The sequence below is a fragment of the Tachysurus fulvidraco genome, chromosome 12 (genome assembly GCF_022655615.1).
Source record: "Tachysurus fulvidraco isolate hzauxx_2018 chromosome 12, HZAU_PFXX_2.0, whole genome shotgun sequence".
Classification (NCBI taxonomy): domain Eukaryota; kingdom Metazoa; phylum Chordata; class Actinopteri; order Siluriformes; family Bagridae; genus Tachysurus; species Tachysurus fulvidraco.
In genome coordinates, this window is record NC_062529.1 from 6,387,864 (window position 1) to 6,401,251 (window position 13,388).

The window sequence follows — 13,388 nt, forward strand, 5'->3', positions numbered from 1 at the left end:
AGTCCAAAGACATGTGTTGTGGGCTGATTGGATTTGTGTGGTGTGTGTTTGGTGTGTTTGTGTGTGTGTGTGTGTGTGTGTGATCGTGCCCTGGGATGAGTTGGCACTCCGTCCAGAATGTCTCCCAACTTGAGCCCTGTGTCCCAATATCAATATCACAATGTCAGATTAAGCTGAGTTATTAATGGCCATAAAGATATTTGTTGCTACCGTATATGTTCTTTCTGTTTATCCAATAGTTCATAATAAGCCTGTGTATTCCTTCCTGACTTTTGGTCATTTATCTGCATTCCTTCCAGAAAATCAAGTTATTAGATGGGAAACGTTCTCAAGCCGTGGGGATCCTAATATCCAGCCTTCATCTGGAGATGAAGGACATTCAGCAAGGTGAGAACAGCACCCCTACACACAACCCTTCTAACCATTTCCTGCCTTTTCTAAACGCTTCCCGCTCTTTTAATTAGACCGCAATTCACTTAAATCATTCGTTGCGGACTTGATAACTCACAGATGGGTCAATTATTATTATTAACAGGGGAATATGTGAGCAATGAGCAACTGTAATTTTCACTGATGTCTTTTGATTTATTTCCAGTCAGGCTTTTTTTTTTTTTCCTGAAATTCCTACATCTGCAGTGAGTGTTGGTGTCATTTGAAGGAAAGTGCGTGTTTGTGTGTACTGTATGTGTCTGGGGATTTGGTGAGTAAGCGAGCTTGTAGTGAAGGAACGAGTGCTTTTTAGGGAAAAGGGTGCTTTTTAGTGCTTTTGTTTTTCCCCAATTTGGGAAATATACATAGGGTGAATGTGTGTAGGTGAAGGAGAGATAAAAGAGAGATACAGAAAGTGAGAGGACAGAAAGTTAAAGCCTGGCTGTCTGTAGGGAGGGTGATCTGGTTATTTTAGCTGGTAACACTCTCTATACCTCTAACAGGAGTGAGGCAGTAATAATCTGAGTGTGTATAAATCTACCATCGCTGAACACACACACATACACACACGCACACACATACACACATGCAATTAGCCACACACATTCGGGTCCACGTGACATTTTTGGTCAGGCAGCCACTTTCTCTCTCTCTCTCTCTCTCTCTCTCTCTCTCTCTCTCTCTCTCTCTCTCTCTCTCTCTCTCAGCATGACCCCTTAATTTGAGGTCTGAGAGAAATACAGAGTCTGAGTGTCACAGTAAGGGGAAGTTTATTGTTAAAGATGTTTAAGAAGATAATCGCTTCTCAGCTTAACAAGTTAAACTGACACAGTTAGTATTTGTTGCATAAATGGGTAACACACAGAGTGAGACAGGCATAGAAACTGGTCAAAAGAAAAAAAAGAGTAAAAAGACTTTTAGATTGCACACACGAATTCAATGACCACTACTTATCTCGGACCTCCCATACACAAACCCTCGCATGCACACTGGCCCCTCACTCAAGGTGCCAGTAGTTGATGTCCTTTGATCTACTGGTGTGAAGAAATTTCCAGAACAAGTCACCCCCCCCCCCACCCACCCCCCTGTACACTGCACCCACAGCAGTCATCTTTGCGTGACTGATCAAACACTCAGCATGACAAAAACCTTATCCACATCTGCTGTACTTGTTGTCAGTGAGATTGTTAGCACATTACAAAGCTCAGCAGAGGAAGCGTTGTTATTTGGGGGATTTGAGTGTCTGTATAGGGGAGCCATAGAGTTTGTCATCATCGCTGAGGAAACCTCTTAGCTTAATTGTATGTACTATAGGTTATAGAAACGTACATGACCTGTCTGTCAAAAATTTCTTCCCTTCCCTTCTGTTCCCTTCCCTTATCTTCTATTCTCTTCTCTTGCAATATAGATCATTATAGAACTGTGGTAGTTCTGCATGTGTGGGTTTTGAGGTTAAGCAATTACAGGTTTTTGGCCATGACCCAGGGTCTAGAGGCTTAGTCCCCTATGCCTACTTGCTTGTGTTTGTGTGTGTGTGTGTGTGTGTGTGTGTGTGTGTGTGTGTGTGTGTGTGTGTGTGTGTGTGTGTGTGTGTGTGTGTGTGTGTAAAACCATAAGAGAGACTGTAACTATTACCATAGTCATTAACATTCCCTGCATCTCCTAGCTTGTGCTGCATAATGAAGAACATTGCGCTTACAGTATCTAAGTGTACAGTATGACATATATGGTATTAATTAATTAATTTGTATCTGTAAATCCAGACAAACTCACTTAACAAAAGCACATCTCTATTTAAAAATTCAATAAAGAACTGCACCAGACAAAAAATGATTTAAAACCTGGTTATTGGTTATTTCCATATAAAATGTGAGAACAATGGAAAAATACATTCAAATTGTTAAGTTGAGCACAATTGAGCTTTTAGGCCACGTTCACACTGCAAGTCTTAATGCTCAATTCGGATATTTTGCTCAGATCAGATTTTTTTGTTTGGCTGTTCACATTACCTTTTAAAATGTGGCCTATATCAGATACCAGTGTGAACTGTTTGCTGTTTCGAACCGACCCGCATGCGCAAACGAACAATAACAATGACGTCACACGCAGCACGCCATTGCGCTAAAAAGTTGGCGAGGTTATGGAGGAAGTGTTGTATCATCTGGTGCAAGCAAACATATCATATAATGCTATAATGTGATGTATTCAATGCAGACATTATGAGCTGGTTCATGTAACCACTTTATATAACACTCTTAACACACACACCTTACCAGTCAAGTTTGTGTCATGTTTTCGCCGGCGCAAAAAAATAAATAAAAATAAATAAATAAATAAAAAGATTTTGCCGGCTCATAATTGTGACGAATGTCGATGTAGATTGACATACTGTAAAAGTCGCATCAAATAAGCCTTGGCTGTTCACACTGCGGCCACATTGGAAAAAATCAGATTTGGGTCTGATTCAGGACCACATACGGAAGTGGCCCAGATCTGATTTGAAAAAATCAGATCTGGGCCAGATTTGAGTGTTCACACTACTCCTGAAGAAGTCTGACCTGGGCCACTTTTACCTGCAGTGTGAACGGGGCCTTAGTTGCCTTCATTGTAACATATAAGTCTACTATTATATATAGTAATATATATTATATCTATCGGGTGTATTGATCTATACAATATATGTATAGATCTGTAGTCTTCAGATAAACAAAGTGATGGAGTAATGATATTACCAGAAAAGTAATTATTTAAAGTGCTTTATACCTTTACTGCAGCTGAGACTGGCCCCATATGGACAGTATTTTTGTTATACGAACGAACCAAATGCCGGTTAAGTCTTACATATGTCTGGAAACGTATTTACAGTAAAACTTGTACAGTATGTGCCAGTGGAAAGCAAAGCGAAGCTAACCAAAGCGAGATTACAGAATTTTTTTCTGAATTTTTTTTCAGTCAGCGTAAGTTGTTTTGAAAGAGTCAACCCACAATAGCGTTGCCTTTGTCGTTTAATAGCTATGCGTTTTTTCACGTTATTTTGATTACAGATTGGTGCCATGGGTGGTCTGTTCTATTTTTAGCCCAAACTTAGCAGCATGACTTTTGTTAGGGTTTGTGTTTTTTTTTGTTGTTGTTTTTATATTTTGTGCAAGAATTAGTGAAGACATAGCACCACTGGTCCCAAGAAAGTAGCCAGGATGGTAGCAGGAAGTCAAGGGAGACACTTTCATCGAAAATTAAGAAAGAAATCACTAAAAAAGCAGCCAGTGCAAGAACAAGCAATCTTACTAGAGAGTACAGATAACCAGCGTCTACCATTAGCACAATGTTCAAGGAAAAGAACAAGATTTTGAGTGCTGACATAACGAATTCGCAAAACAAATTCAATTCATATGTCGAGGTGCCACTGTATTTGAGTATAACGATTATCGATTCAGGTTTGCCTCACATCTCCAGGGTTGGGGGTTTGATTCCCGCCTCCGCCTTGTGTATATGGAGTTTGCATGTTCTCCCAGTGCCTCGGGGGTTTCCTCTGGGTACTCCGGTTTCCTCCCCCGGTCCAAAGACATGCATGGTAGGTTGATTGGCATCTCTGGAAAATTGTCCATAGTGTGTGAGTGTGTGAGTGAATGAGAGTGTGTGTGTGCCCTGCGATGGCTTGGCACTCTGTCCAGGGTGTATCCTGCCTTGATGCCCGATGATGTCTAAGGCACAGGCTCCTACTGACCCGTGAAGTTCGGATACGCGGTAGAGAATGAATGAATGAATGAATGAATGAATGAATGAATGAATGAATGAATGAATGAATGAATGCTCTCCTTACTTCATTGGTATGGTAAGGTAAACATGGATTTAGCAAATGCAAGTGCAGACTTGATTTCCAAACTGGAAACAGAACAGTGAAGCACAAACTAAAATAACTTGTATCATTTGGCAGACACCTTATCCAGAGAGACGTACAAAAGTGCAAAACACAGACTATGAATGAGGCTAGAGATAGTGAAGCAACAAACTGGACAATGATGTACTGAAACACAGTACTGTAGGTTAAACATAGAATAGAATAGAGCAGGGCATGAAAGCCTTTATAATAGCCACATATACATTACAGCACAGTGGAATTATTTTTTTCACATTCTCCAACTGAGGAGTTTGGGGCAGAGTGCAGGGGCAGCTATGATACATCACACCCCTGGAGCAGAGAGGGTTGAGGGCCTTGCTCAAGGGTCCAGCAGTGGCAGCTTGGCTGTGCAGGGCCTTGAACCCCAATCCTCTGATCAACAACCCAGAGCCTTTACCAGTTGAGCCACCACTGCCGACAGGGAGAAAACCGCAATCATGTGAGGGTGATTGAGGCACACGAGTGTCGTTATCATTTGATATGCACCGAGGCTGATGGGTAATATAGTCTGGTGATTACGTAAATGGTGATTTCTCATTCGTTGGCTGTAGCATGGAGGCATGGTGGTACAGCAGGTAGTGTTGTATCTCTCATCTGTATCTCTCAGTTCATGATTTGATTCAGAGTTTAAGTTTCATTATGATGATTAGAGTTATTATGTAATTGTTTTTCTTTTTCTTTCAGTTTACCACTGTAAAGTAAAACCATGGTACAGATCAAATTATGAAGCATATCACTATCATAGCTGTCCATGTTTGCACTCATTTTCTTTATTATTACTTGCTTTATATTTCTGCTGTTATATAGTATTACCACATGCTTTATTATAAGATGCAGAAATATGAAATATGAATTAGACTAAACTATGATTAGATTACGTAAGCCAAACTCCTGTAATCGATGCACGCGCACGAAAGACGATGCACGTGCACGCTAAACCAACAAATGTTTGTTCTAATGAAATGATTTACTCCTGCAGCTGTTCTCACTGTGGATAACTCTATAGTGGATCTGGAGACGCTTGAAGCTTTATATGAAAATGTGAGTACATTTTGTTTAATTGCTCTTAAGATTTTATTTTCTTCTATTTAAGTTCATGTCAGCATAACACGCTACATTAAAACATCTTGTTTCAACGTTGTCTTGGAGTAAGATATTAAAGGTAGGGTCTCTGATTTTTAAAAGCCAATGTCGACATATAAAATCACCAAAACAAACGCGCCCCTAACACAAACGGGTCCCACCCCTGTATCGTCAGCTCCGCCCACACATACATACGTAACCCAGGCAACTAATGGAAAGAAATGTGTCTATCATAGCTGAAGGGAAGAACAATACGATTGCAGATAAACAAACAAGACAAATGACACACAAGCATAATCATGCAAAGGACGTCATATATTAGTTCTGTGTAACAAAGCAAAACCAACATTAGTCACCTATCGAGAAGGAAAAAAGCTCCTCGGCGTCTTAAGTAAAGTTGAAATTCCAGAGTCAATAACTCCTGAGCTAAACACTGTTACTACACAAAACACGGTTGTATCTCCTCTCTACAATACTACGATAGAAAAGAGGTGTTATTTGTGTAGTAACAGCGTTTAGCTCAGGAGTTATTGACTCGGGAAACTCCAATCTGTGAATATGCGGCCAACTTCCTGCTCCTTCAGTTCTCTCCAGCGCTGGAAAGCTGATCCTATATTAACACGTCCTACTTCTTGCCTTATCGTAAGCCTTTCTTCACTTTCTTCATTTGTTTTATCCTCCATGTCAATGTTAAAACTGCTTTCTGCTAATGTCACACATGGGCACTGAACACTCTCTCCACCCATATTGACAAGCCCCGCCACTTTCTGCTCATTGGCTACGCGTTTGTTTTGATTTTTGTTTTGTTTTTTGTTTATTATTCGGCCCGACTCCGAGTTTTCTGAAGCATTTCTCAAAAATCGGAGACCCTGCCTTTTAGACATTGATTGGGCTAACATCTGACTCATTTCTGTGACCTGGATTTGATTATTATTAGCTTTTTGATTAATGCTTGCATTGCATTGTGCCAGTAATTGTTTCATAAAAATTGTGATCACAGAGGGCTCAGAACGATGAACTAGAGAAGATCAAAAAACATCACGAGAACTCCAAAGAGGATGAAGTCAACCTTTTAGATAAGCCTGAGCAGTATGTCATTTTTATGATTGTTTTTTAATTTAATTTTGTTTAACTAAATTTTTCATGTTTGTTGGTGTATATTATTAATACACAATATTGTAATATTACTAAAACATTATAAAGTCCTCTTTTTGTTTGTTTGTTTTTAAAGCTGCAGCTTTAAAAACGGACCAAATCTATAAAAAAACCTGTGGTAATTTTGAAAAACTGGAGTGTTTAACTTGTTCACTTTGAGGTTGTGAATTCTTAAATCCAGCAGTGTGTTATTTAAATTGAAAACATGTTTATGCCACTCATAGCTTTTGGTTCTTAAGTAGTTCACGCTTAATACCGTTTAGTCGCGTCAAGATTTTTTCAGTTTGTGTTAAAAACCAGGTCTTCCGTGACATATCTACTTCGCATGCAGGCGGGAAAAAAATGTCGGTTCTTATCTCTGTGTGTTTTTTGTTTGTTTTTTATTTATAAAGATTCCTATATGAACTGGCTCAGATCCCGGATTTTGCCGACCGAACTCACTGCATCATATTCCAGTCAGTGTTTCTAGACTCCATAGCGTCTATCCACGGTAAAGTGGAGATCATCTCCAGAGTGTGTAAGGTACGTCCAGGCAGTGCTACCAGAACACTTCAATGCTGAGAGGAGAATGACCATTTTACATAGTGTTTATAATTCGACATTAAATATTTGTTTTTCTATTATTATCTATAATATTTATCTATTAATTTCTGTGTGTGTGTGTGTGTGTGTGTGTGTGTGTGTGTGTGTGTGTGTGTGTGTGTGTGTGTGTTTGTGTGACCCTGTAGGGTCTGTTGGAAGTCAATAGTGTAAGAGACGTGATAGGTCTTATCCTGGCCTTCGGGAACTATATGAATGGTGGGAACAGGACCAGAGGGCAAGCTGACGGCTTTGGCTTAGAAATTCTTCCCAAGCTGAAGGATGTCAAGAGCAGGGTATTTCAGCACAACCTCACAGTCACATGAAGAGACTTTGCTGGCTGTAATATAATTACGACTGAATTTTTAATCATCACGTTTACAGCATTTGGTCAGCACCCTTACCTAAAGCAACTTACATTTTATTTCATTTTATCAACTGCTAACTGAGTTGTTGAAGGTTAAGGGCCTTGCTCAAGGGCCCAACATTGGCAGCATGGTGGTCTTAGGATTTGAACTCACAACCTTCGAATCAGTAGATTTCTCAACATCTTAACAAACGAGTTACTAATTCCCAGTCTTAGATACTAAACGTACTTATTTCTGTTTAGCTGATATTAATCCGTTGTATCGATGTCGCTCTTGTTATACTGTGTACTTATGTTTAAAATTCTGCGGGAATTCTGGTTAAGTCACACCGCTTATTTTGTACCTGGGGTTAATAATTAATCCCAAATTTCACACTGAATATTTCTAAATCCTCATTTGCCCATTTCCGGTGTCGCCAATATAGCACTTTAAATAACGGCTTGTGTCAAGCTTTCACACCTTTGAGAAAAAAAGGTTCTGTCGGAACTTTAAGAATTGGTACAACAACAACAAAAATGTTTTTTTGATATCCAGGTTCCACTTTATCTGTAAAATACTCTTATTATTATTTCTGACCATCCCACCCAGTTTGTTCTTAAGACGTTTGTGACAATAACTATAAAAAATAACACTGACTTATTTTTTGCTTCAATTGATGCATTTGCTGTCACCATTTCAGTTTTTTGTACTCTAACACTGCAACTGTTTCCAAAGCCCACAGGGTTTATGGGACTGTGATATGATTTACGTACAGAGACATTGATGTACAGGGACATTGTTTCACACTGTACAATTTTGGCACCACAATGCCTGGTCAACACCACAAACTGGTGCTAACCTCATGTCAGAGCAGTGTTTCATAACCCCAGACTAAAAAGCTGTGATAATAGAGCTCCTAAATGACCAATGTGAAGGGTTCCTCTACCTTAGGTTAAAAGCAGCGCTTAGAATGATGATATCCCAGTGTAAAGAGCAGCGTGAGAGCACTTTTAACTAACAGTAATAATATATCACAATTTAATTTATGTCTATATGTAGTTTTGTCCTCAGGGTGTCCCCAGGTATGTTTTTGTGTTCTTAGGGTGTCCCCAGGTATGTTTTTGTGTTCTTAGGGTGTCCCCAGGTATGTTTTTGTGTTCTTAGGGTGTCCCCAGGTATGTTTTTGTGTCCTTGAAGTGTCCCCATGTATATTTTTGTGTCCTTAGGGTGTCTTTAGGTATGTGTTTGTGTCCTTAGCGTGTCACTGGGTATGTTTTTGTGTCTTTAGGGTGTCCCTGGGTATGTTATTGTGTCTTTAGGGTGTCCCCAGGTATGTTTTTGTGTCCTCGGGGTGTCCCCAGGTGTGTGTTTGTGTCCTTAGAGTGTCCCTGGGTATGTTTTTGTGTCCTCAGGGTGTCCCCAGGTGTGTTTTTGTGGGGGTTTTTTCTGTTATGCAACGTATGTGATGTGAATTTCACGCTTGTTTGCGGATTTTAAATGAAAGGGAATGGAAGAAAAGTGTTGTGATCAGACGTTCTATCCAAACCACCTCACACCACATCATCCATGAGCAGAAAGGCCTCCAATAAATAAATATGCTTTGTCTATTCATTCAATCCTTATTTAAATATTCCAGTTAAATTTCAGAATCTGTCATTTTCAAATGCAATATGAAGTTGATTATTATATTATTAATATGAAATGGACAGCTCTCTCTCTCTCTCTCTCTCTAAACTGTTTATCATCCTTCCCAGGACAATCGCATCAGTCTGGTGGAATATGTGGTGTTATACTACCTGCGAAACATGGACAAGGTAAGTTTAATGAAACTTAAAACTGTCTAATGATGAACTGTCGTTTAGATCTGCGTCTGAACTGCGTTCTGTTATTGGCCGCAGGATGCAGGTACGGATAAGAGTATTTTCCCACTGCCTGAGCCTCAGGACTTCTTCCTCGCTGCTCAAGTCAAGTTTGAAGACCTCTCTAAAGACATGCGGAAGCTAAAGAAGGATCTCACAGGTATGAGACCGAATTGCTGGAACTTCCTTTAGTGCTCTTTCCAGATAAAAGGCTTTTAAACGGATTTCTGTAATGCCATACCTTAATTCATTTATTACTGCTCTTTTTTTTTTGTTCCTTGTTTTTGTGATGTTATGGAATATAAATCCACCAAAAAAAAAGTAGGAGGCCCTGCTTAAACATATATAGCTAACAAATTTGACAATAAAATGTTTTTTTACACGTCTACACAGCAGCTCTATAAGCAGGCAGGAGGTTGAGGGTCACGCTCTTAGCAGCCCCCGTGTCTGCGATTATTTAAATCAACCAATAATACAACATATGAAACCAATTAGCTGTGTTCTCTCTGCTCTCTTCTACGTTCACAAATCACAGTTAAACAAAAACCCTGATCCTTACTGACCCTGAGGGGGGATACAAAGTCGTCTACAAAAGAGTTGCCTGCTTACCTTGAAGTGTCTGTCATTCATTTATTAGAAAGAAAATAGAAGACTAAGAGACAATAAATGCAACATAAGTGCCTTAGTATTTGATCTGGACTGCAACAAAAAAAACTTTAAAGCATCTCACCTTCTGGTCCTCAGGGTTTTGGCACCAAATTGTCTGAAATTGCAATGCTTTGGACAAGAGAACTTCTGGCTTATTTATCTTTTATCCTCACCATGAGCCAACAGGATTAAATATTTATGCGGTGCTATCATAAACCACGCTGCAGAAAACAAGTGTTCTCAATTAACCCACTGGTAATGCAGCCAAGATCTGGTACTAAATATCGGTTTGTTCACAAGTCACATGTGGAGAAGAGATGCGTTTGCTTAATGACTTGTGTCAATGCTGTGGCTCTGATGGTTCATCTCCGCTGCCTTTGATATCAAATATAGGTATATAGAATACCTAGGGACAATATAAGGTGTCTTTAGGTATGTTTTTGTGTCCTTGTGGTGTCCCCAGGTATGATTTGTGTCTTTAGGGTGTTCCCAGGTATGTATTTGTGTACTTAGGGTATCTCCAGGTAGGTTTTTGTCTCCTTAGGATGACCCCAGGTATGATTTTTTGACCTTAACGTGTCCCCAGGTATGTTTTTTTTTTACCTTAAAGTGTCCCCAAGTATGTTTTTGTGTCCTTAGGGTGTCCCCAGGCTTTGTTTTTGTGACCTCAGGGTGTCCCCAGGTATGTTTTTGTGTCCTCAGGTTGTCCCCAGGTATGTTTTCGTGTCCTCAGGGTGTCTCCAGGTATGTTTTCATGCTCTTATGGTTTCCCTAGGTATGTTTTTGTGTCCTCAGGGTGTCCTCAGTTGGTGTTTGTGTCTCTAGGGTGTCCCTAGGTATGTTTTTGTGTCCTTAGTGTGTCCCTTTGTATGTTTTTGTGAAACAATGTCTTTTTTTTCCTGTCATGCAATGTGTGTGATGTGAAATTCACACTTAATCTATATAAGTATATAGAAGATCGAATGCTTTGCTTCACTGTAATTCATAACAGCAAGAACAATGAAAGCGTGACAATCGATGGAAATTCTCTGAAAAACAAGAATGGGATTATTAATGCCTTCAAGCAACGATTGCAAAAACTCTGCTATATTATGAGACGCTTGCAAGTTTTCAAAATGACTCCAGATTTTGACCAAGATGCATCATGTGACTCATAGTTAATGAAGCCTTTATGTTTGTCACATATACATTAGAGCAAATTTTTTATTCACATGTCCCTAATTTTTAGAGGTTGTGGTCAGAGCGCAGAGTCAGCCATGAATCAGCACCCCCAGAGCAGAGTGTGTTAAGGGCCTTGCTCAAGGGCCCAACAGCGGCATCTCGTTCGATCCTCCGATCAACAAACCAGTGTCTTAACCACTTGAGCCATCAGAATCCTTTGCCTGTGAAATTACCAAAATCTTTTTAATGAATTTTTTTTTTTTAAAAGCTAAAGCAAAATCAAGCAATTTTGATTGCAACATTCACAAAACAAATATCGCACCTTGCATGTAATAATGTCATTGTTCACAAGCTAAATGTTGAATATATGATAAAAAAAATAATCTTTGTAATTACACGTCAATGTTTCAGTGTTTAGAACAGGTTATTTTATTTAGATATTTTAAAATAGTGTTCAGGGGGCACGGTGGCTTAGTGGTTAGCATGTTTGCCTCACACCTCCAGGGTTGGGGGTTCGATTCCCACCTCCGCCTTGTGTGTGTGGAGTTTGCATGTTCTCCCCGTGCCTCGGGGGTTTCCTCAGGGTACTCCGGTTTCCTCCACCGGTCCAAAGACATGCATGATAGGTTGATTGGCACCTCTGGAAAATTGTCCGTAGTGTGTGTGTGTGTGAGTGTGTGTGCCCTGCGATGGGTTGGCACTCCATCCAGGGTGTATCCTGCCTTGATGCACAATGACACCTGAGATAGGCACAGGCTCCCCGTGACCCGAGGTACTTCGGATAAGCGGTAGAAAATGAATGAATGAAAATAGTGTTCACTAGTCTAATGCACACTATTCATACAGAGCAGAATAGAGAAGTTCAGAGTAAAAGAGAAGGTTTATTGCCAGATAAAGTCACATAAGTGTACAGTAGAATGCAATAGACAGGTGACACAGAGGTCATGCCGTGCAGTTAACATCATTGCAGTGCAAATACACAACAAGACGCAAGGCACCAAATGACACAAAACAGCTACTTTTGGTATAGCTGTACTGATACCATATTTATGTCTGTGTGTGTCTGTGAGAAAGAGAGAGAGAGAGAGAGAGAGAGAGAGAGAGAGAGAGAGAGGAGCTCCACCCTTTATGTTTTTTTGAAGATGACCATGAGAAGATGAGTTACAGCTTTGGGATTGTGGTGTGTTTTCAAATAAAAGTCTTGTATAGATTTTTCTCTGGAACTTAGGCACAAAATACACTGTCTTGCTGTGAGAAGGAGACTTGGTGAGAAAACAAGGTGATAAGAGTCTGTGCGCTACAAGTCGGTGTGTTTGGAGCCTCGCAACTCTTTTGCTTTTGCAGCACCCATGGTTTGAAACATGGCCTGGCTCAGGGTCAGGTCACAGGGTCAGCGTCAGGGTCAGAGAGCATAACTGAGCCTTGAGACACTCTGACTGCTCTCCTGTACAGCTTCTCACAGCAGCTGCAACCTGAGCTTTATTTCATCTCCTTTTGAGTTCTTAGCGGGACTCTTGCTGCTTTTCACTGACATTTGCTTCCTCTGCTCTGTGAGTTTATTTTCATATCAGCGATTAGTTCTTGCAGTAGGTATTAAGATTATGGGATCACAACACTCTTCTGGCTTGTATTAAAGAAGCAGATATTGGTGGGACAATGTGGCTACGTAATATCTTTGCTTCTTTTTTCAAGCATTTTGGACGGTTACATTGTCTAGATAAAACTTCATTAATATTTTTTTTTACAATGATTGTTCGGTACAATGATTGTTGTTTGGTTAGGATTCATTTCTCAAACCTTTATACTCATACTCTTATAATAATAATAATAATAATAATAATAATAATAATAATAATTCAATTCAAGTTTATTTGTATAGCGCTTTTTACAATGGGCCTCCTCTCAAAGCAGCTTTACAGAACATAAACATAGAACAGAAGTTAAACATAAGGAGAAAAAAGAATTAATATAGTAAAAAATTAAGATATATATAGTTCACAGTGTGTATGTATGTATATGTATGCATGTATGTATGTATGTATGTATGTATGTATTTATCCCCAATGAGCAAGTCTGAGGTGACTCAGGCAGCAGTGGCAAGGAAAAACTCCCTTAAATTTGTAAGGAAGAAACCTTGAGAGGAACCGGACTCAAAGGGGAACCCATCCTCATATGGGTGACACTCGTGGTGAGATTACAAATACACAGTCAAACAAGTGTTGAATTGGT

At 39.7% G+C, this 13,388-nt stretch overlaps 1 protein-coding gene across 3 annotated transcripts in view; it reads left to right on the forward strand.

Annotated features, from left to right (window-relative positions):
• LOC113660284 (formin-like) overlaps positions 1–13,388 on the forward strand; it is an 88,488-nt gene that overhangs the window by 43,888 nt on the left and 31,212 nt on the right. For all 3 annotated transcript variants that reach the window (XM_047821335.1, XM_027173643.2, XM_047821336.1), the window contains 7 exons: positions 300–387; positions 5,307–5,368; positions 6,411–6,499; positions 6,958–7,087; positions 7,294–7,440; positions 9,246–9,305; positions 9,390–9,510. In XM_047821335.1, coding sequence (XP_047677291.1) covers positions 300–387; positions 5,307–5,368; positions 6,411–6,499; positions 6,958–7,087; positions 7,294–7,440; positions 9,246–9,305; positions 9,390–9,510 — 697 coding nt within the window. The remainder of the gene's footprint in view (positions 1–299; positions 388–5,306; positions 5,369–6,410; positions 6,500–6,957; positions 7,088–7,293; positions 7,441–9,245; positions 9,306–9,389; positions 9,511–13,388) is intronic.